Below are 25,437 nucleotides of genomic sequence, written 5' to 3'. Positions count from 1 at the left end.
TCAAGTCACAGAGATAAAAAGTAGAATAGAGGTTACCTGAAACTTGGATGTGGAGGGGTTGGAGAGTTTTAGTTTTAGTTTAGGATGATGAAAAAGTTATTAAAATAGAGCTAATAGCTGCCCAACACCGTGAATTTACTTAGTATCACTCAACTGTACACTTAAAAATGGCTGCAATGGGAGACTTTATGTATGTGTATCACAATCCTAAAAAAGTTGTTACACAGATTCAACATATTGTACATATTAGTAACAAAAAGACCCACATTCTTATAAAAATATTATTTAAAAAAGTGGGATAGCTCTACCAACTCTGTTATTCAAGATGATTTACATGGCAAGAAAAAAAACCAGCTTACAAAAATGTCATGCATCTATTTTACTTACAGTCAAAGGAATACAGAGTGGTCAATACTGTGCATTTTAATCCCCTTATCCATTTCTGAAATCCTGGGAACAGTATCTCACAGCCAGATAGGATACTATGATACTCAGAAGAGGATGGTTGTTTATCTGCAAATTCTGTGGGGCCTCTATTAAACCGGGGTAGGGTGGGACAGGAAGAGATGGATAGCTTAAAAAAGATACTATGTAATTCTAAGACTAAGTAAAGGAAAAGGGGGTAACACTAACAGAATCTTAAAATGAAAATTTGACTTTTGATTAATAATCATGCCTAAAATATTTCATACACTCTGCCAAAATAGGCCTTCCCCAAAATATAAGGAAAAAAGAATGGTGTAATATGAAGCCATGAAGTAAGAGGCAAGGTTTATGACTGGTATAAAGTATACACCAAGAACACTGTTTCTTATTGTTCTACATGTGGGCTTAGCACTAAAGTATCTTTATTTCATGAAATAATTCATAGACCATTCCATCATTAAAAAACAGAATGGTCATTAAAATATGTTTTTGATAAAATAGTTTTAAAATGTTTACAGTAGAATATAAGTATGTATCTCCAGGGGTTGGCAAAAGTAGGTTTACAGTTCTGAGGCTGTGTCATAGAGCTTATTCTTCTATTATTTTTATTTTCCATTTGAACAACTGTAAACCTAGTTTTGCTCACCCCTCTATATGTATCACGATCCCAATAAAATATATGTACCTATCAGTATATGTCTCTATATGTATGTTTAAAAATGGATATTACATAAAAATGTTAGTAAAGGCTGTATTTGAGGAGATAACAAGAAATAATTTATCTCTTGCTTATCTTTTTTTTGCACTAGATACTACATTAAATGTATTATTCCTTTTTTGGCTTTTAATTAAGTGTAAAAGAGTACCATATTATACTATGGTCTCATGTTTATCTTTTAAAGTAAACTATATTTTCCATACTACCTATAATAAAAATTATTTTGCCAGTCAGAAAAAAAAAGATGGATATTTAGTTTCTAAGCAAGTAGCTCTTTATTAAAAATTCAAACATTTGGTTGACATTTTATTAATTTTGTCTATTTCCTTAACTACTTAAAAGAACTCTCGTATATTACACTGGGGAACAAAATTTTTGTTGCATCCACAAAAACACTTGTTCTTACCTAATTCGAGTGTGCTGATCTCAAATCTGATATTAGTTTTTCTCTGTAAGCTACTGTTTCTTTTCAATTCAAGATTTTAGGTTTTCATCTTAATGTAAAACTTTCAACATTTAGTTTAACATAATGAAGTAGACTGTCTTCTTGGGTATTATCTTTGTGAAAATATAATTTATATAATGTAGTAAATACACTAATACACTAAAAGATATGACTACATCAGAATTTGTCTACAATTTCAAAATAGAACATATTAAAATACTTCTTTTAATCATAAAATTTGCACAAAACTTATTTAAATTCTATTCAGGCAAAAATTTGCGTTTGTTGCTCTTGCATTTGTGTACTTGTTGAGGAAAATCTCATTTGATGCTCCAGCAGTAGTCTGCTCATCACTAACAGCTCCAAGTTTTTCGGGAAACTTATCAAGGTGACTGTTCAGGAAGTGAATCTTAATGCTCATGTTACATCCAATGTCGCAGAAAGCCAACAACATCCTTTGAACCAGAAGTTCATAGTTTTCTGCTTTTTTGTTGTCAAGGAAGTTCTATGTAACTGCCACAAGACTGCCATGCTGCTTTCTCCTCCTTATTCATCTTCCTGGCAAATTCTTCACATATGAGAGTTCAAATTTGAGGTCCATCGAATACACCTGCTTTTATCTTCTCGAAAGACAAGGCAGGAAAAGCAGAAATAATATGTTGAAAGCATTCACTTTCTCTATTCAAAGCCTGAACAAACTGCTTCATTAAGCCAAGTTTGATGTGAAGTGGGGGAAAATGATCCTGTCTCAATTAACTACAGGTTCATTCACAATATTTTGCATCCCTACTTCCAGAGCTTCATGTTTTGGCCACTCCTTCTGTGTCTAGTGTTTCTCCCAAGCTCGGCTGTCCCACAAACACAGAAAGCAAGGATACTTTGTGAAACCTCTCTATTGTCCTAGCAGGAAATGAACCATTTTAAGATCCACACAAATGATTCAGTTATACTCCTCATACTTCAGAAAGTTGAGGACAATTTTTATGTCATTCTTACTAAGTCATTCAATTCGGGTTGGCTAAACTGCTGAGGGGTTAATGACTGCTTGGCATCAGAAGAAGACCCTTCAGATTCTACAACCATTTCCTCATGCATCTTATCAAAATACACTTGATCACCATGTTCACTTTCTTTGTCCTTAGAAGAAATAAAACCATTGAAAACTGGAACCGGAGTGTCTCAGAGTGTGGGATAGGTCGTATTGTTGAAGGAATATTAGGATATGCAATCATATTCTGTTTTTTTATTGCCGATGCCCTTTGTATGGATCAGACAGAAATAACAGTCACTGCTGTGGTCCTTAGGTTCACACCAAACCATGGGAATACCAAAAGGTGTTCCTTTGCGTTTTCTTTTTGTCCAGTCACGAAGCATTTCCTCACAATTATGACACACAATATGAGGAGCCCAATTCTTGTCTTGATTGCCAAGGGGAACTTGAAAATAGGCACGTGTCACAAATGATGAAATATTGTGCCTCTGAGGTTGAAGTGTGTAACAACCACATATATAACAGAAGGTGTCAGGAGTATTCTTACATTTACACCTACTCGAAGAAGCCATAATTAAATCTTAAAACAAAATAAGAGGGTGTTTTTATCAGACAATAATTTTTAAATTTTAAAACTACAATTATGTAAAAGTGATGTTTGTAAAAGATTAATTGCCTTGTGATTATGTTCAATCCAAGAGTCGTTGCCCTTTAACTCCAATTTAGAAACCAATGCATGTCGTTAACTGTAACAAAAAGAAATTAAAATTGCATAAAAACTACAGCATGCACCAAAAAAAGGATTTCAGATTTGTAATCAGCGATGCAGAAGTATATAGAAACAGTTCTAAAACCTCATGCAACAGAAAATGAAAAGAAAACTGTTCCCCAGTGTAATGAACTGAAAAGCAGTGTCTGGGAAGTATAGCAATAGAGCAGGAACTGAGAGCACTTACAGGGTCTTGGAGTCACTGCATTCACTCCCCAGGTATGGCTAAAGAACAAAGACCTTTCCTTACCTGTTGCTTCACCTCACATTCTTCACTTAGCAATGCTAACCTAAATTAACCTTAGAGTTGACAGGTTCCTTAGTCTTTAAATATAAAATGTTTTACCAAAAATAAAATTAAAGACTATAGTTTCTAGAGTCACACAGGTCTACATCTAAGATGTAGCTGGGGGATTTACTCACCATCTGCCCACAAATAATGCCTTGAAGATGTAGCTCAACAAACTCCCATTTACAAAATATTCAAGTACTTTGTGTTTCAAAAGTATTTATGTGGAATATTAGTAGTTTCTGCATGTATTCATAACATGTTTCCATGATGGCTACTCCTTCAAATACTGAGAAACTGGGAAGCAGTCCCTCCCTGTTTTCCGATCTACCTCATTCCGATTATCTTTTCCCGTCTAAACCCTAAAAATATTAACTAAGTTCTGTGTCACACTCAGTTACCAAAAAAATAATCTACAACCTACTGATAAACAATTATAAGAATCTGCTGTTTAGAAATAATACATCTAGGTTAAAACTTCAGTATTTCCAAAGTTTATTTAACTAGAGTCATCCTTAGAAGCACAATGTCACTGAGCTATATGAAAAAGGCAGTGCAGCCTTGTAAAAACTTAAGAACAAAAGTGTTAAAAGGCAAAGAAAGCATGATCTGAAAATGACCTGACAGTTCTGATAATGAAGCAGAAAACAAGCACAACACAAATATATAAATATTACAAATATATAAATATTACAGATTCTGTTCTAACTTCAGGTTTGCTATTAGGAAGAAGTATATAGAGGTAGAAAAAATTCCGTCATCAGTGTAAGGTCTTTCACATGATTAAAGTCTAAAAAAGGGTTCAGGAAAAAAAAAAAAAAAGGGGTTCAGCAAACTACTGCTCACAGGCCAAATCCTGGCAACCTCTTTTTGTCCGAAATAAGAAGTTTTATATTTTTAAATGGTTGTTAAAGAAAAAAAAGACTTTGTGACAAAGACTCATATGGCCCTTTACAGAAAAGTTTGCCAATCCCGCTTATGATAATAAATAACCTTTGCACAAATCTGAATTATTCTCAACACATATTATTTATTCCTTTATACTTAAAAAATAAACTACCACTTGGAGAAAGTACAAGTTATCAATGACCAACCAGTTTTAAAAAAGATTCTAAAAAGAAACTAGTTAAGAATAGATCAAGAAAAGGATAAATATCTAATATTCTTAATTAATATTATTTCCAGTCAAATAGAATAAACTTTTAGATCAGGTTCATATGTAGATAACTAACACCCTTTGGAAACTAGAATAAAATAAAGCCACTTTAACTCAATGTAATAAAACATTAAATACAGAAAGTTATTCCTTCATTCTCTGCTAAAGTACTTTACTTAAGTAGTACTTTACTTACATAGTAAAAAAACAGAAAACTTTGCTAAGTGAAATACATTATGCTGGCAAAAGTTAATCATAGGTAGAACTCAAACATCTCTAGTGATACAATAAACAGGCACAATCCTCTGGAAAGCAATTCCAGTATTTATCAAGAAATATACAAATGTTCATAGCCTTTGACACAGTAATGCCACTTTTGGTAAACAATGCTAAGGAAAATATCATTTATTTCTTTTTAAATAATAGTTACAACAGAGACACACTTAATGTGGCAGGCATCCTAAATGTCTTACAAAGAAAAATTACATAGGTATTTAATATTGACCTACATTTTTATGCCACTGATCTAGATTCAAAATATACTCCAAATCCAAGCACCCACCAGCACCATTAGACTATTGCGGCTCGCAAGCCACATGCGGCTCTCTGGCCTCTTGAGCGTGGCTCTTCCACAAAATACCACGTGCAGGTGCTACCTCGATAAGGAATGTACCTGCGTATATAGTTTAAGTTTAAAAAACTTGGCTCTCAAAAGAAATTTCAATCGTTGTACTGTTCATATTTGGCTCTGCTGACTGAGTTTGCCGACCACTGCCCTAGTCTATACTATTTTGTCTCATGCAATCTCCTGCTACTACATCCTAGTAAGAATCCGTCGTTACTCTTAAATAATACTGTCCACATAGCAGTTAGCAATTATTTTCAAATGTCACTCGCTTTAAATATCACTTGCTTGCTTAAAGTCCTCAAATAGTATCCCTTCATTCTTAAAAATAAAATCCAAAAGATTTACCTTTCTCCTCCTTCAGCACCTCTGTTTCCTTTATATCATGTATGATAATCTGTAACTATGTATTTATTTGTGTAATTGTTTTAGTCTATACCCCCTACTAGGCTTTAAACCCTATGATGGTTGAGCTCACATCTGCTTTGCTCAGCACTATACACCCAGTATATAAGTCTTGAAAACAGCAGGTAACCAGCACTCTCTGTTGAATAAGTGACTGGATCTTTTCAATGTAAACATATGCAGACACTATAAAACTGTGTTATCAAAACAAGTACAAGTTTAATAGTTTAAATTATATTAAAACAATTAAGTCACAAATTTAAAAATTATAATATATTAAAAGTATTTTATATTAAATTAAAAGTATTTTATATTAAAATATTTTATATTAAATTTATATAAGTGTTTTATATATAAAAATTCTTTTATATTAAATTATGATAAAATTTATTATAAAATTTAAAATTATAATATATTAAAAGTAAATATATTCAAGCAAATGTTATACAATATGAAACCTTTAATGTAAAAATATACCATACTTCCTTATGTATAAGACATGCCTCAGTTTGGGGGCCCAAAGTTTGAAAAAAAATGTATTACATAAAGTTATTGAACTCATTTTATTCATCATAAAATTCACACAACTCCTCAACACTGTCAAAACTCCCATCCATCAGCTTGTCCTCATCTGTATCTGATGACGAATCACTGTCTTCCACAGCACAAAAACAAGTGCGAAAAAGCGGAAAATGCAAGTAAAAAAACTACAACCACTGTATAAGACACACCCAGTTTCTGGATCCCAAATTTTTCAAAAAAGGGTGTGTCTTATACCTGGGGAAATATGGTAAACCAAACAATACACGCAGAGATTTGAAAATACATATGGGAGGAAAGATAGTAAGACTGCAGAGAAGAACACAGAGCCTTTAATTGTACCACGTTTTACATCTTGAAAAAGAAAAAGGATCTAAACCAAAGGTGACAAAATGCTAAGATATGACAAAGCTGGTTGGTGCATACATGTTCATTATTTTACTTTTCCATATAGCATTAAAAGTGGACCCATTGTCTCACCACTCAGAAACAGCAGATTTTATTTTTTATTTTTCTTTAAATTCCTGTCAGTTAGTTAGGCTAAAAATTCTTACTGTTCTAATGTTCATTTCTTTGAGGACTAATAATATATATAGTTTTATTTTAATATTTCTTCCCATCACCTTTGTCCTTTGCCCATTTAAAATTTATCTATTTTTACACTGACATGTATAATTTTTTTCAAAAAGTATTTTCCAGTTTATTAACATGCCTTTAAGTATTGTTTTATCTATAGAAATTTATCTGTAGCTCCTTAGAGTAATTTTAAAGTTAAGACTAAATGATTCAAAATGAAATTAAATTCACTGACCAAGACATTGTAATTTTTTTCTATGATAATTAATAATAACCAGTTACTCAGTATGTTATTTTTTTTAACATGCTCCACTTAGTTTTCCATCTCAGGCAGTAACCTTAACATGGGAAGACATATTACAGTAAACAAAAGAAGTACAGAAATGAATATTTTTTACTATAGGTAACCATATTATTATTCATAGTAATTACAATAGCCAACAGATACTGCCATAAGCATATTATAGGCATTATCCAATTTAATCCCCATCTTCATGCTGGGATTCCATCAGATGCTCTTGTAAGTAAGAACAGGATTGCTGAAATGTCAGCTAACTTATTATTAAAAGATTGACTCTGGAAACATTTGTAACTTTTTCTTAATGTGTTAAGTACTATATCTTTCATGTACTCTTAACAATTGTAGGAAAAAATGAGAAACTTCTACTCTCTTAATGCTCAACTATTGTGTAACTTCTAAAAGATTATTTAAGCCCATAACTGAATATGTTCCATATTATTGATTATAAGCCACCAAAGGTTGTTGTAAACAGCTAATTCTCAAAGACAGTTAGACACATGTACAATAGCCTGGTTACAATTACTACAGGGAAGAAACAATGAATGTGGGATATACAATGTGTCCATAAAGTCATGGTGCACTTTTGACCTGTCACAGGAAAGCAACAAAAGACGATAGAAATGTGAAATCTGAACCAAATAAAAGGAAAACCCTCCCTATTTCTGTAGGATGATGTGGCAGCATATGCGCATGCACAGATGACATAACACCGTGTATACAGCAGAGCAGCCCACAGCTATGGCAGTCGAAATGTGGATGGTACAGAGGAAAGTTCAGTGTGTTCTGTGGCTCGCTAAATTAGAATCCGTGACCAAAATGCAACGTGAATATCAGCGCATTTATAACGAAGCACCACCACATAGGAATAACATTACTCAGTGAGATAAGCAGTTGAAGGAAACCGGCAGTTTGGTGGAGAAACCCCGTTCTGGTAGGCCATCAGTCAGTGACAAGTCTGTAGAGGCTGTACGGGATAGCTACCTAAGGAGTCCTAAAAAAATTTGTGTGTGAGCCCACATTGAACTGCACTGAATAGGTATGAAACTGGGAGAGTTTTCCTTTTATGTGGTGCAGATTTCACATTTCTATCATCTTTTGTTGCTTTCCTGTGACCGGTCAAAAAAGTGCACCATGACTTGACGGACACACTGGATAAACACAGGTTTATTAGTTTATTCCCACCTACCTACTCCATTCTCCCTTGAACCACACAGAATACTTACTAAAAGTATACTAATGTCAAACTGTTCCAGGCATTATAAAGTTTCTGACCCCAAGAAGCTAGGTCTGGTGAGAGAGATATGAATGTAAACAAATAATTAAAACATAGTGAAATACTGCAACACTGAATGCAGGACAAAGTACAATGGTGACACACAGTAAGGAGAGATCAATTTTACTTGTATGAACTAAGAAAGACAGGGGAGGGGAGTGCCACTCCAGATAGGAAGGGGCACAGAGAATGCACAAAAATATGAAATCATATATTGAACATACCGCATAAGAAGTTCAGTACAACTCTAGCTTGGAAGGATTATAGGTAAGTAAAAGAGAAACAACAATCACGCAGAGGCCAACTCATTAAGGGTCTTGAATGCCATATTATGGAGTTTTGAACTTCATCTTATATATCATCAATGAAAGGTTTTTAAGTAGGAAGAGAAAATCAGACTTACCAGGTTCACTGTTAACATTATTAGGGCAAATTATAGAAAGAGGCCAGACAGGAGGCTGGGAAATGAGTTAGGAAGCTATTACAAGAAATGATATAATCTGAGCTAATGCAGCCAACAGCACCATAGGTGAAGATTAAGTACAGTGTGTCCGTAAAGTCATGGTGCACTTTTGACCGGTCACAGGAAAGCAACAAAAGACGATAGAAATGTGAAATCTGCACCAAATAAAAGGAAAACTCTCCCAGTTTCATACCTATTCAGTGCAGTTCGATGTGGGCTCCACTTGTTGCCCTATATACATCCAAACAATAGTGAAGTTCTTGCCACACACGGGTAAGGACGTCTGGTGTAACAGTGAATAACGTCTGTGATTCTCTGTTTTAAGTGACTGTCGTTGATACATTCAATGTACACATGTTACTTCACATAACCCCAAAAGTAAAAGTCTAAGGGTGTCAGATCCGGGGATCGTGGTGGCCATGGCTTGACAGAACCCCTGCCTACCCACCACCGGGGGAATGTTCTATCCAGAAACTCATGAACAATGGTGGCGTAGTGTGGAGGAACGCCGTCCTATTGAAAGATGACACCTTCTGGAAATTGTGGCACTGCATACAATTCCAACATGTCAAGATAGGACTTTGCCATCACAGACTGCGCCGCGAAAAAAAATGGGCCTATCACCTTATCATGCATCAGGACACACCACATGTTCACTTTAGGGGTGTTACGTTCGTACTCAGCGTAGACATGAGGATGTTCAGCAGGCCATATTTGGACGTTCTGGCGATGAACATGTCCACAGATATGGAAGGTTGCCTCATCGCTAAACACAATCTTCTGCAAAAATATTGCATCTCTGTTAATCTCATGAAGCATATCTGTAGCAAATGCACATCGTGTGGGTCTATCCACCGGTTTGATAGCGTGCAACAGCCGCAATTTGTACCCCGTAAAACAGAGACGTTTCTTTAACACCTTATGAACTGTAGTCTTGCTTAGGTGTAATTGTCGAGTATATACACGCACAGATTTTTTAGGGCTCCTTAGGTAGCTATCCCATATAGCTTCTACAGACTCATCAGTGACTGATGGCCTACCAGAACAGGGTTTCTCCGCCAAACTGCGGGTTTCCTTCAACTGCTTATCCCACCGAGTAATGTTATTCCTATGTGAAGGCACTTCATTATAAACGCGCCAATATTCACTTTGCACTTTGGTCACGGATTCGAATTTAGCGAGCCACAGAACACACTGAACTTTCCTCTGTACTGTCTACATCTAGACTGGCATGGTCGTGGGCTACTCTGCTGTATACACGGTGTTACATCATCATCTGCGCATGCGCACATGCTGCCACATCATCCTACAGAAACTGGGAGGGTTTTCCTTTTATTTGGTGCAGATTTCACATTTCTACCGTCTTTTGTTGATTTCCTGTGACCGGTCAAAGTGCACCATGACTTTACAGACACACTGTAGTTACGAGTAATATTTAGTGAGCAAAACTGGCAGAACTACCTCATAAACTGCTGGTGAGAAGGTACAGCGCTATGGAAAATAGTCTGACATCTCCCTAAAAAGTGAAAAAAATAAAGCTACCATATGACTCAGCAAATCTACTTCTAGGTATACCCAAGAAAACCAAAAATATACATTCACACAAAAACCTGTATATAAATGTTTACAGCAGCACACATTATTTAAAATAGACCAATAGAAGAAATAACCCAAATGTCCAGCAGCTGATGAATGAATAAACAACAGAATATTATTCAGCCATAAATGGAATGAAGTATTGAAATATGTGAGAGCATAGATGAACCTTGAAAACATTATCCTAGGTAAAAGAAGCCAAACAAATAGACCACATGTTGTATGATTCTAATTACATGAAATACTCAATAGGCAAATCCACAGGAAAGAAAGTAGGTTAGTGGTTTCCAAGGGCTGGAGGAGGGATAGGGGCTTCTTTTTAAAAAAAGAAACATATGGGCCCTGGTTGGTTGGCTCAGTGGTAGAGCGTCGGCCTGGCGTGCAGGAGTCCCAGGTTCGATTCCCGGCCAGGACACACAGGAGAAGCGCCCATCTGCTTCTCCACCCCTCCCTCTCTCCTTCCTCTCTATCTTCCCCACCCGCAGCCGAGGCTCCATTGGAGCAAAGTTGGCCCAGGCGCTGAGGATGGCTCCATGGCCTCTGCCTCCGGCGCTAGAGATAGAATGGCCCTGGTTGCAACAGAGCACTGCCCCAGATGGGCAGAGCATCGCCCCCTGGTGGGCTGCTGGGTGGATCCCTGTCGGGCACATGCAGGAGTCTGTCTGACTGCCTCCCCGTTTCCAACTTCAGAAAAATACATAAAATAAAAGAAACATTATGAAAATGTTATGGGGTGATACAAATGTTATAAAATTAGTGGTCATGGTTGCATTACTTTGTGAATATACTAAAAACTGCTGAATTGTATACTTTAAAGGAGAAATTTTATGCTATGTGAATTATATCTCAATTTTTTTTAAAGGTAGAGCTAAATGATTAGGGATGGAAACAAAGGGGAGGGGCAGAGGAAAAGATGAGTTCTTTTGGGGGCATACTGAATTCCCTGTTTGTGGATTGGTCTGGTGGCTATGACCTAACTGTAGGCAGCTTGATATGCTGGTCTGATGCTTAAAATAGAGCTATATATACTCCTGAATCTTCAACCTGTGGGCAGCCACAGAACTCCACTGTGGTTATAAGCATGAGCAAACTACTTAACCTCTCAAATACCCCAGCCATTATTACTTCAACTGTAAAAGTGGGTAAGCACACAGGACTGTATACAGATTAGAATTAAATACCACGAAAATCCTTTTTTAAAATGGACATCTACACTTGGACTGCTCTTTGCAAAAGCAGTCACTGGTTTTTAAAATAAATATAATGGAGCAAGACAAGCTCCAGGATAGGAAAGCTAAAACTCTGAGGGTTATGAAGGATTTCTGTTCTGACTAGGGAACTAGGGTGTTAAAAGACCAAAGTTTTTTTATTGACATTCATTAAATGGACAAAGAAAAAAAAAGACATCTTTACAATGATGAATACTCAAAATAATGAGAATGTCAAATCTTACCTTAAGACTAGAGGGAATAAAATTTGTACCACTTCCAAGACATAAAACTGGTTCAAAAATCTGAATAAACTCAAGGAAATTTTGCACAACAAATTTAAAAAAGATAACAATTTTTTTGCACAACAAATTAAAAAATATTATAAGCATACATCTGTAACCAGTAGAAGTCATGTGGTATTCTCCCATAAATTAACACTTGGTGGTCAGAATGTGAAGCTTAATCAATCATGGATTTGATCCTAATAATTACAGATGTCAATATAATTTTTATGTTTTGTATTCCATATCTCTGAGCTATTCTTTAATTGGCTGATACTAATTTCTTTATCCAAGATACATCTCCATTATACAATCTGTTGAGACTTTAAAAGAAAGGAAGAAAGTAAATATAAAATAATCTAATGGTATCTAATACTTAAGGAATTTTTCTCCCTCAAAAATGAATATTTCCTTTTACCTTTCAAATGGTAGTTCATTTTTTTTTTTCGGCCCTGCTTTGAACACTCTAATTTTTTCAAAGTAAATGCTTCAGGCCGTGGGACACTCAGCTAAGAGCATCGAGGGGGCGAGGGAGGACGAGGGGGTGCCGAGAGGCAAGGGGTGGGGACAGGCGGTGGCTCGCCTCGCGGCGGACCACCCGCCCGCTCCCAAGATCCAACTACAAGCTTTTTTTTTTTCTTTTTCTTTTTTTTGTATTTTTCTGAAGTTGGAAACAGGGAGGCAGTCAGACAGACTCCCGCATGCGCCCAACTGGGATCCACCCGGCACGCCCACCAGGGGGCGATGCTCTGCCCATCTAGGGTGTAGCTCTGTTGTGACCAGTCATTCTAGCGCCTGAGGCAGAGGCCACAGAGCCATCCTCAGTGCCTGGGCCAACTTTGCTCCAATGGAGCCTTGGCTGCTGGAGGGGAAGAGAGAGACAGAGAGGAAGGAGAGGGGGAGGGGTGGAGAAGCAGATGGGTGCTTCTCCTGTGTGCCCTGGCCAGGAATCGAACCCGGGACTTCTGCACACCAGGCCGACGCTCTACCACTGAGCCAACCAACCAGGGCCCAACTACGAGCTTTTTAACTGCATGGTAGTTCATTTTTAAAAACCAAAAACTACTGAAAAAGTGACATATGTCCTTTAATATACTATGTTGACATTCACATTATTTTTAGATAAATGAAATCACATGCTATACAATGTGCTATGACAGAGCTTAACTTACATAATGAACATTTTTCAATGTCAGTACATATAGATATAGTTTGGGTTTTTTTGATAATTGTATAATTTAATTTGTACAAATACACCATAAATTACTTCACCAATTCCCTATTGGTAGACATGTAGGTTATTTCCACTTAAAAAAATCATAAACACCACTGCAATAAACATTCCTGTGAATTCATCCTAAACCCGTATCCAACTGAATCCTTGGGATAAATTCTTAGAAGTGAAACTGATCTAGAAGTGGTCAAATGACATTCAGCTTACACTGTAATACATACTGCCAAACTGACCTGCAGAAAGTTCTAAGATTATTTCTACATACCCTTCCCAGCACTGTTATCATGTCAATATTAGCCAAAATGAAAGTAAAAAATGTTACTTGTTTGAACTTGCATTTCTATGTTAATAAAGTATCTTTTTATGTTTATATATCACTTACTTATTTTCTTGGTGGATAGATTGGCTATTTATATCCTCACCCCCCCTTTTTCCTTTTCAATGCTTGCTAGTTTCTAAAAGTTATACAATAGAGCTTCCTGCTTGATATATGATGCAAATAGTTTCAGCAGGTTTCCATTTGTCTTGTATTTTTGTTAAAGATGTCTTAATTTTTATGTACACAAATAGCTCAATCTTTTCCTGAATGCTTTAAGAATATTTTGAAAATGAAAATGATCCCTACTTTTCTCATTGGAGAAAAATATCTAATCCCAATTACACAATAAAGAAACTAACCTAATGTTAATTCACTCAATCTGTGTTATTTACATAATAATGCAAGAACAAGGATTTAAGACAGATATTATCATTTTTATTAAAGATAACAAGGTAGAACCAGGGTTCTCACCATGGGAGAAAGAAGATATGGAGAAAGGTGAAAAAAAATAAATCCATGATTTTATAATGAAATATATTTCTTAGCTCTGCATTGAAAAAGGCCCAGAAGCAGTGACACCCCAATCGCAATAAAAACATACCTAATATCCAAGTATTTTTAATTATCATTCCCTAGTAAAGGAACACGCTGTGACAAAAGTAGAGGTCAAAAACTGATGGGGCCTGACCAGGCAGTGGCACAGTGGATAGAGCGTCAGATTGCAATGCGGAAGACACAGGTTCAAAACCCCGAGGTCGCCAGCTTGAGCGCGGGCTCATCTGGTTTGAGCAAAGCTCACCAGCTTGGATCCACGGTCCCTGGCTCGAGCATGGGGTTACTCGGTCTGTTGAAGGCCCGTGGTCAAGGCACATATGAGAAAGCAATCAATGAACAATTAAGGTGTCGCAATGAAAAACTGATGGTTGATGCTTCTCTTCTCTCTCCGTTCCTGTCTGTCTGTCTGTCTGTCCCTATCTATCCCTCTCTCTGTAAAAAAACAAACAAACTGATGGGGACATGTCAAAAGGACACAGAGACTAGCTTGAAAGAGATTCCACTGGCTATATCAAAACAAATTTGAGAATCAATATCAGTAATTATAGTATTAAACTTTAACACACTGAATAAAAAAGAATCCATGATTCCATACCAATACAAATAAGACAAACCAAACAAAAAAGGAGAGTGATGAGAAAATAGAAAGGCATTATTATGGTGGATGTCAACCAATAAATGTAGAAGCAATAACAGAGTTAGAAGATTAACTACCATTGTGCAATCACTACAGTAGTGATTTATTCCGGTGAGAGTTATTAGTGGATGCTACCTCCCACTGGGTGCAAATATGTTGGCAAACAGGATATTTATATTCTCAAAGTATCTCCCTACAGAGTACAAAATATAAAGGAAGTGAAGACAACTTTACAGAAAGAAAACAGACATCACCTTACACTAATAATCAAAATGTTAAGCTCATCGATAATGGGACAAACCTATGCCTGCTGATATGATGCACAGAGAAGGACATAACATATTCGAGGCCCAAACTCTTTAAACCAGTTTTTCAACTACCAATCGAGACCAGTCTGCCAGAAATTTCGTGCTGGTCTGAGAGTTAACCACCCTGATGTTGTATGAAGACTACAGACCCAATGATCTTAGTCAAATTTGCTTATGCTCAGGGTGATTTCTGCCTTAGTGGTCCCTAAAATAATTCTATTTTCACTGGTTCTCAAGTATAAAAAGGTTGAAAGCCACTAGTTTAAACTGAATCTGATCATGAGAAAACAATCAGACAAAACAACTGGTCTGTACCCCTGTCATATATAACTAAGAAAAGCTGAGAAACTGTTCTAGATTTAAAGAGACTTTGAGACATGACAACTGATTTTCTGATGCTGAGCCAGGGGAAAAAAGGAACTGCTAAAAAAATAAGAACATTCTGGGAACTCAGAAATTTGATTATGAACTAGATAGACTATATATGAGATAATTTTTTGTACCAATGTTGAATTTCCTAAATTTTACCACTGCATTGTGGTTCTACAAGAAAATGCTCTTCTTGTTAGAATAGGGTCACTCACATTGCAGTGTGAAAGCAGCCATACACACAGAGCAAGCAAGCATGTCTAGTTTCAGAGTAACAGGTATTCATGGTACTATTTTTTATTACTTTTCCATAGATCTGAAAGTATTCAAAACAAAAAAAATGAAAAATTACATAAGCTAAGTACTATGTCCCTACTTAAATCTCAAATATTTTATTTTACTACTCATTTCTACTAAGATCAAAATAATATAATTTCCATAAATCTAGTCACTATGATAATATAGTTAAGAGATGCAGGAAATCTACTGCCTTCCTAAGGCATAAAGCCTCTAAATTAAGTTATATACAAAGAGGATCACTGTCTAGAAACACTGCTCTTCAATATACATCTAAGACTAGTAAGCCCCGTCCATGAAGGGAGTGATTTGGTCTCTTCTGCTCCTCCGTGTGTCTCCAGCCCACAAAGTGGGCACTAATATTTGTGGAATTAAGGAATTAGTTTCATTGTTAAAACCTGAATTTTAAGAGATGTCAAACCATAATTTTTTTCCTTTCACTTATTTCCAATAAGTGAAACTTTCATTTGTATGTTTTTAAAGCTCTGTATTTATAAAAACTCAAGTCAGAATGAAACATGTGCAGTAATTTTTAACATTAAGGTCTAGTTATAATTAAGTAAATATTTATTAAGTTGACCTAAATACAGTGCCTCAAGGTTGTGTTAGTTTATTCTAAAATTCAGGTGCTCATAACTATTCGACAGTCCTATAAAAGTCTATAAAATGTGAACTTTCACAATTTGTCACTTCTGAATAGGCCCTTCCTAACACTCCATTAACACATTACTAAGCTCTGAGCCTCCGGTGTGCATGTAAAGAAATTCAGAGCCAATGTGCCACTTTTTATTCCTGCAAACAAAATAAGCTCCTCTATTTTTTATTCCTCAGCTACATTTCATTTCTTATTTAAAAATACTCACTTACATATTTAACTACCATATTTTTCACTCCATAAGACTCACTTTTTCCCCAAAAGTGGAGGGGAAATGCTCGTGCATCTTATGGAGCGAATGTTCATTTTCTTTAGCTGCTGCGGGTTCCCGGACGACTAAAAAAGAATTTGAACATTTAAAGTCTCTTCTCATTTGTTAATAACAGTGCTAATGGTTATTAATACTGCTGTTGAGTTTACATTGTTGAAATATTATTGTGGTATATTTTATTAAATATTTTAACACACCATTTGGTTCAGAATACTTTTTTTCTTATTTTCCTCCTTAAAACCCTAAGTGCGTCTTATGGTCAGGTGAGTCTTATGGAGTGAAAAATACAGTAGTTAGTCCACTATTTTAACATTAGCAGAAAGTAAAATGATACTTTAGATTTTAATAATAAAATAAACCATAAAATCTTCATATTTAGAAAATAATTATAACCACAATTTAAATAGGAAAACTATCCAAATTTAGTAGATATTTGTTATTCTTATGAAAGCAAATAAGTTGACCAGTAGAGGGCACTCATTTGAAAGGGGGGAAGAGCCTTGAAGAGAACTACATTTGCAAAATTGCTATGTGTTACTTTATTTTAAAAACAATCTTTCTATAGAATGCTAAAGTAAATAAGCTAACATATATAATGCATTACTGGTAGAAAAGGTAAAGCTTAAATTTATATTATAGGAGAACTCATATAAACCTATTCAAGGACTTGAGTTTAACAATTTAAGGATGTTTAATTTAAAGCTATGTGTAACACATATTAGAGTTTCAACCTCAGCACTATTGACATTTTGGGCCATGTAATTTGTTCCGGGGCTGTCCTGTGCACTAGCCACCAGAGGTGCCAGCAGTAGCTCCCTCCAGTGGTGGCAACAACAGTATCTCCAGATATTGCCAAATGTCCCCTTAAAGGCAAAGTCACCCACTTACCCCTCATTGATAACTACCCATACATGCACAGAAAGCCAGAAAAATTACAGCTTGCAAGTTTGTATAATGCTTTTTTAACACCACTCTTCAATACTGTTTAATATTACAATTTCTCTATATAATATAAATACCTTGTTCAGCAAATAAAATAAATTCCATAATTAACATGGAAAAATTAAAAATAGAAAAACTGATAAATCTGAGCTATTACAGCTCAGAGCACTAAAGATGGAACAAATCAATCTAATTATGAATCCATTCTTCCTTACTGAGTAGAAAACTGTTTCATCAAAGGGCATAAAACTTGGACTGCATTATAAGTGTCACATTAACAGAAACATGCAGATGTCAATAAATTGGAGACTGGGAAAAAATACTTCTAGCTAGATCTATGCTTACTAGTATATTATATCCAGTAAATATATATAATATGTTTGTAATTGGTCAACTGATCATTATGATTTCTATGTCTATAACTACTTGTATTTTTTTAAGACAAAATTTTTCTTCTATCCAATTTTGCCTTGCTAAACACATCTCAGAGAACATGTTTTCATAATAGCAAAAGATCTTACACTATAAAAACATACATTATTTCTAGCCCGGCATTATGTTTGGGGGATTGCTCTGACTTTTTAATAATTTAATAACACTAATAAGGTATTTCATTATCTCTGGAACTCTTTGATGGACTTCATAAAAGATAAAGGTAAAATCTTTCAGAACAGAAGGTGATTATCATGTGCACAGCCTCAGTATAAACACGCTCCACAAATGTGTCATACCTAATGCTACACCATATCTCTGCCATTAAGATGCCATTACACAGTACTTCAGATAAAATTCTAGTATATGGATAAATCTAGATCGACCTCCAAAATTGAATATTTCTTTGCTCAAAGGCTGATTTTTCATTTTTAAAAAGTTATATAAGGACACAGTAGAAATTCCATTTAACTTAGGCTCAGAAAACTTAATATGCCACCACTTATTAGCCAAGTATCCTTAGGCAGGTTATCACCTGCCAGAGACCATTTTTATCCATAGAATGAAACAATGACTACTTTTCTTATCTATCTCATAGTATATAAATCTTTGTAAATTCTAAACCACTAGGAAATATGGTATTACTTGATTTAAAATTATTTTCTCCATGTCTTTGTTTATTTTAATGCAGGAAAACTGATGAAAATTCCACATGTGCAGAGTCTATGTCCTCTGTCATTTTTCTCTCTGACCTACATTATTCACCAATCAAAACCTAACAGCAGTAGTGATATCCCCATTCGCCTTTTCAACTTTTTACAAAAAAATCAAGTCAGCATTTTAGCTTAACTATTTATTAAAAATAAACTAATAGACTATCTTGCCTTTTTTGTAGTTGAACTACACACCAAGAACCTAATGTTTCAGTTGCCTCAGAGACAATCTCTGTATGATACTTTTCCCAGGTGGCTCACCTAGTGAGGGAGTGTCAGTTCCAGGTTCATACACAGGCAATCAATGTCCCCAGAGTCAAGTCTTCCGGTTTGGCAGCAATACTAATCAGAGTTATGGGTTGAGTTTATAAACTTTTTCTACCTCATCCCAAAATAAAGGATAAACTTTTAGCTTTAGTTCTCTAAGATTTATATTGCACTTTACTAATTGTGGCCAAAAGGTTTCCTAACCTATTTTATCACATTATCATACATACAGCATTCATGACCTCTGATAGGAAATAGTGTAATGAAATTCCTCAGATTATCAGAGAAGATGGTTGGTACTTCTGCTAAAACCATTTTCCAGAATCCCAGGAACACTTCTATGCTTAACCTGGATTCTATTTAAAACTTCCTTTCACTTCTGGTTTAAATGGTGAAGTATACCAAGTAGCCTTGGCTTTAGAAATGAGTTAACTATTTAATTCTCCTTGAAGACAAGAAGAAAACTAAACAAAACCATCATATAGCACTGGCATCATATAGACTCGGCAAGAGAATACCTAGAGAGACTACCAAACAGGTGGTCCACTTCAGTTAGACTCCTCCCCTTTACTGATGCTAATTCTTAAACTTGGAAGCCAAATAAAAGTTGCTTCCTATGTTCAAATCAAATATTTGCAAATGTGTTATTTCTCCATTTTTTTCCTTATAAAAACTTATCTAATCAATCCTCAAAGTTCTAAATTGCATAAACATCTTCCCAAAGTCACTAATGCCGTCAGAATCTACCTCTCTATACAAAGTGTTTCTTCAACACACTACACAGCTTGGGACTCAGAGAAAGTTCTAGGGAATTTTTCAGAGCTGACTTGAAAAATTAGTATATCAGATCTAGAATAAAAACTAAGGGTTTAGGACTGCTTAACCTGGGGTAAAGAAGTCTAAGAAATAATCCTACAACGTAAGTCTATTTCGAAGATGAAGTGGTATACCTTTTTCCGTTTGAATCGATATTAAACTTAATGTGAAGATTCAGATTATGCATAAAATACGGTAACTCTGGAAATGCATTAACGAGGACAGCTGTGCCACCTCCTCCTGCAGGTCTCTGGGATTAGATTAATCCTTATCTGCTTGATATAACCTGCTCTCTGAAGGTCTCTTTCAGGCCTTTATCATTTGGCTGCTGGTGTTTACTTTGGGGATTTTTCATTAAAATAAAGTCTGAAAATTCATTAATCAACTTGTAATAAAAACAATTTTAATATTTCCTTGAGTAAATTATAGAAGTGCTGCAAAGGTATGGATTGGTAATGGTAACTTTATATATCATCTGATATATGTCTCTCTACCACTTCAATATGAAGAGAAAACGAAAATACCACTAAGTTTATTTTATCGACCATTAAATGATACATTTCACCAGTACAATTCAACTCTAACCTACCAAAAACCCCCATAAAAATAACTGCCACATTTTTAAAAAATGACTGTTAGGTACAGATAAGATGTAAATTCACTTTTTTACCCTCTCCCAAAACTTGGAAATAACACTTCTAGTCAAAATACACATATATTAACATAGGATGAATGCCACAAATCTTGAGGTTCTCCCAAAAGAAGGGTTGCATATAACTTTAAAATAAAGCCTTACAACCTAAGTACATTTCTGAGAACTTAATAAAATTACATTCAGTCTTCTTGTCTTGAGTAGTCACAAAATAAGGTTAAAAGAAAACAACACTTTTTTATACCCAAAGGATGGGCCTGCACAAATCAATACGCATAATATTAAAACAAGCTTTACCTCTATTGTAGGATCATATTCATCCACAAAGTGATTCTGAATTAGCTGTATCGTCAAGGCGCTCTTGCCTACGCCACCAGCTCCAACTACCACAAGTTTATATTCAGTCATTTTCAGCAGGCCTTATAATAAAAATAATGAAAATGTGACTAAATTAGAACATGTGTCACACATGGTTAAAATAACCCAAACATTCCGGTAATACCTCTTAACACAAATTCACCTTTATATGGAAAATTATTTTAAAATACCTCACAAAATTCAATGATAAACACTTCAGCTGACTACAGATGTGTACCATAATGAATCGCACTACATTTACAAACTCCCCCATCGACATTTCAGAAAAATGCATTCAGAGTACAAAGTTCTTTTATCTTATATTCAGGTTGTTCTATCTAAACAGACAGTCTGCTGTTCTAACAGTTAATGGCTCTCAAAGGAACAGGCCATGACTTTACTCAAATCAAATGTCTCCCACAATGCTCTGTGGACACACCCTCACAGAACTGTTGACAGCTCTCTCTCCTAGCTGGCCAGGGCCCCTAAAGTTACAAGTGGATATGTTGAGTGTCTTTGTTGGAGCCAAGAGCTACAGAAAACTTCAAAAAAGCATCATCATAGTTAGTTCTCCTAAACAGCAAGAATCTGATGAGGGCAGGAGGCGGGGAAGGCTTGTCAAAGCTGCACTGAGTAGTAAAAGAAAAGGACAATATCTGATGAACGGTTTAACCTGTAAATACGTACTGGTGAAAATAAGGGTGTAAGAACTAAGAGAACTTTGAGAATTTTGAAATGTTCAGTACAGTTGATTGGATCATCAATCACAATGTATAATCCTATATTATTGCTAAAAAATAGTACTTTGCACGAAAATGTAATTATGTAAAATTTAAATATAAGCACTGCTTTTAAAGAGATATAAGTGAATATTTCCCAGTAATGCACATTACTTTTACTCTCTGCATCTCACACATCATCTCCCACCAGTTGCAATAAATATTGACAACTTATAAGGTTAACAGTACAAGACAGAAAATATTTTTTAGTCAGTTGTTTCAAACTTTTTTAAATAAAATGAACTTATTTAATTTTATCTCCTCTCCCTTAATAACTACGTTATTACAAACAAGGAACTGCAGAAAGAATGGCAGTAAACACACATTTTATTATTAACCCCAAATTAATGAATGTGCTGATATAAACACTATATACATCCAGCACCTATTTATTGAAGACCAAGACTTATCCAAATAGGCAAAAATATGCAAAGAAAAGATCCTATGGTTTTCCAAATAACAGACTAACCACCTCCTTACCCTATTCCTAGGCCTCGTTCAGAGTAGACAGTCTACACAACTGCTGTTATCCCAGACTAATGTGCCGCAGCTCGCAGGCCTACTCTCGCCTTACTTGTTCTTTTCTAGGGCCACCTTGGGAGCCACTACAAAGTATCTTACTCTGTTTGCTCCCACTTTTATTCAAAATATAGGTCAGAACAAATGGGAGCAATGAGGAGAATCACACCAAAATGTATCCCTGCCCACCAAAGCCCACAAAATAATTTGGGTAACCTAGAACAACAGCTCTCAAAATGTGGTCCAGGTTCCTACAGCTTTGGGGAGAAGAGGGTCCAAGAGGTTAAAAACTGTTTTCATAGAAATACTACAATGTTGATTACCCTTTCCACTCTTGTTCTTTCACAAGTGTACAGCTGAGTTTTCCAGATGTGTAATCACAATAGACTGAATGAAGAAGCAGATATCTGGATCCAGATGTCTTCTATTAAGTCATATAATTAAGGAGATTTGCAAAAGTGTTAAACAATGCCACCGTTCTCACTAATTTTGAAAAAGCTGTTTTTCATTAAAAAATGCTATTTATGTTACCAAGTAATGGGCTTCTTGTTTTTATTTTTAAACAAATTAATATGTTTAAAATTCTCAGTTTTCCTTTCTGTGATCAATATTGACATACCCCACATTGGGGTCTCGGATAACTTTGAAGACTATAAAGGAAGTCTTGTAACCAAAGAGTTTGCTAGCTTAGGAGGGCCTGTGGATAGTAAATTAGAGCCTAGTTTTATATACAGGTGTAAACTCTGAAACACACCTTCTGTTCTACTTGTTTATAAGTGGCTGTTTTGGGGGTGGGGGGGGACTTTAAGTTGGATTATGAAAATCAAGTAATATTTAAGTCCACTGGAGAGAACAGGTTCCCAAGGTGGCTTACTGAAGATCACATGCCAGAAGGAGCCTTCTCACCCAAAGCTACAGAAGCTGATAAGGAGTAGAAATGTGACAATTTTGTTAAGGAAAAAAATAAATCACTTTTATTTGCCATAAAACTAAATTATCATCTCATCTACCATCTCTTAAAAACGAAGAATGCCTGTGAATGGCTTCAGCCTCAAAGCAAGTAGTACTGATATCAACCATATTTTTTTTAATTCATTTTAGAGAGGAGAGGGAGAGACAGAGAGAGAGAAGGGGGGGAGGAGCTGGAAGCATCAACTCCCTATGTGCCTTGACCACGCAAGCCCAGGGTTTCGAACCGGCGACCTCAGCATTGATATCAACCATATTTGATGTCTATGTCCAAGCAAGCATTTCAGACCTAAGAGTGACATCTTTCATATGGTTGATTCTGATATGATTATTATGAACAGACTCTTTCCAATTTCCTTTTAAATGAATTTCCATTACAAATGTAACATACATTTTGTGTAGAAATTAGAAAACACCTTTCAGTTGTTAACTACTTGTTTTGATGGACATCAAGATTTAAGGTTAGCTTAGGACTTCAACTCTACCATGCACATGCCTAAGAGTATTTCAAGCAGTTGGTTGAAAGATTGCTACAATTAACTTCTGTTGTCAGTTTTAAAAAAAAATTGTTAGTGCTGTTTAAGAATACTGTATTAACTCTTGGGATGGAGGTCAAATTTGTAAGGATGAGGGTAATATACAAGAGATAAGGGAAAGGATGGTTCTGGCTATTACTCTCTACACTCAACCACCAAGAGGGAAAGCGCTGCTTCTGCTGTGCGGGTTTTCTCCGTCGTGTTTTAACTTGACAAAGCAAAACAGACCTTCTCGGATTAACTTTTTCCTTTTCACTAAGTCACAGGCTTTACATTGTAGGGTGTTGGCCACCTGTTCTTCCACCACCATCTCTACCTCCTCCTTTGTGGCCAAGGCAATGTCACAGGCCATGCATGGGGGAGGGGAACAGTCAGGAACTCGGCTGTAGATGCATCCCCCCCCCCAACACAATAACCTCAAACAGTGGTCTCTAAGCACTTTCCTTCGTTCTTCCAAAACGCGACCTCCCCTTACTCATGTGTCCCCTTACACGCTGAAAAGGACCACTATCCGTCCGGTCTGCGCTCGAGGGAGAAGTTTATTCCTGCGTCCTAAGGATGCTGGATGCAGCAGAAAAAGCAGCAACGAGGAAGCCGAGCGCTGGGGAGGGAAGAGGTGCGGGAGCGGAGGGAGAAGGGAGGGAAGGACCGCGAAGGGGAGGAGAGCCCGGAGCGCAAGGGGAGTAACCTGCACCGCACCCCAGCGCCCCGGGGACAGCCCGCCCGGCCCGCGATACTCCCCGGCGCCCCGCAGCCGCGATCTCGGGGAGGAGGAAGGAAGGGGTTCCCCGTCCAGGAAGCAGCACAGGCGGCGGCCGCCTGCAGCCTCACCCTGCTCAGCCCCGCACCGCCTGTTCCTCATGCCCGCGTCGCCGCGTCCCCGCGCTCCCGCTGCAGCACCCCCCATCGCGTGCGCCCGCTCCCCGGCGCCCCCCCGGCTCGACGCCCGCGCCCTTCCCCGCCCCTCCCGGGACCCCCAATTCATTCACTCGCCGCCGCCCCGCCCGGCGCGGGCCAGGAGGGTCGGGTCCAGGGCAGGGGCCCAGGGAGGCTGGTCCGCTCCGTACCTCTCTCCCGCACCTGGGAGCCGCCGAGCCTCTGGCCCCGCCGCCGCCTCCAAGTGCCTGCACCGCGTTCGCTCCCGGTCTGAAATGGCGGGGGCCGGGAGTGCTGGCCGAGCAGCCGCCGCCGCCGCCACCGCGCCGCTGAGCCTCCGCCGCCGCGGCCGCCGCCTAGGGAAGTCGAGCTCCGAGCACACCGATGAGTTCGGGGCCGGGAGGCCGCAGAGGGCAGAGCTATCGATGAGCTCAGCGCTCGATTCCACTCCAGACGGACGAGCGGGGAGGGAGCGGCTGAGGGCGGTGTGGGGAGAGGGGAAAGAGGTAGCCGGGCGGCGGGGCGGGCCGGGCGGCGGGGCGGGGCGGGGCTGGGCGGTGGGGCCGGGCGGGGCCTAGGCCGGGGGCGGGGCGGGGCCGAGCGGGCGGAGACCTGGGTGGCGGGGCCCGGAGGTCGGGGCTTCGGCCCGCGGGAGTGGGGGTTGAGGCCGGACTCAAGCGGCGGCCCGCCCGCGGCTCTTGCTGCAGCGCCTACCGGCAGCCGCCGGTTCGGACCTGGGCCACACGCACGCCAGCACGACACTGTGAGCCGGTCCGCCGCACCCGATCCGGTCTCCACCGAGAAGCTGTGGAAACCCCGCCGTCCCTCGGGATCTGCCTCACTTGCTCACATTCGGTTACTATCATCTA

The 25,437-nt window shown here is 37.6% G+C and overlaps 1 protein-coding gene across 4 annotated transcripts in view; it reads right to left on the bottom strand.

Moving 5' to 3' along the window:
- The window catches only part of KRAS (KRAS proto-oncogene, GTPase), a 46,538-nt gene extending 21,551 nt beyond the window's left edge, over positions 1-24,987 (bottom strand). For 2 of the 4 annotated variants that reach the window (XM_066354253.1, XM_066354232.1), the window contains exons 1-2: positions 24,760-24,892; positions 20,830-20,951 (exon numbers count right to left, since the gene is read on the bottom strand). In XM_066354253.1, the coding sequence (XP_066210350.1) occupies positions 20,830-20,940 (111 nt within the window). In that variant the 5' untranslated portion in view covers positions 20,941-20,951; positions 24,760-24,892. Of the gene's footprint in view, positions 1-20,829; positions 20,952-24,759 lie in introns of all 4 variants that reach the window. The other 2 variants (XM_066354247.1, XM_066354239.1) reach the window with 2 other exon arrangements.
- Between the last annotated feature and the right edge of the window lie 450 nt (positions 24,988-25,437).

The sequence above is a fragment of the Saccopteryx leptura genome, chromosome 1 (genome assembly GCF_036850995.1).
Source record: "Saccopteryx leptura isolate mSacLep1 chromosome 1, mSacLep1_pri_phased_curated, whole genome shotgun sequence".
Classification (NCBI taxonomy): Eukaryota; Metazoa; Chordata; class Mammalia; order Chiroptera; family Emballonuridae; genus Saccopteryx; species Saccopteryx leptura.
This window is presented reverse-complemented; position numbering and strand designations above follow the sequence as displayed.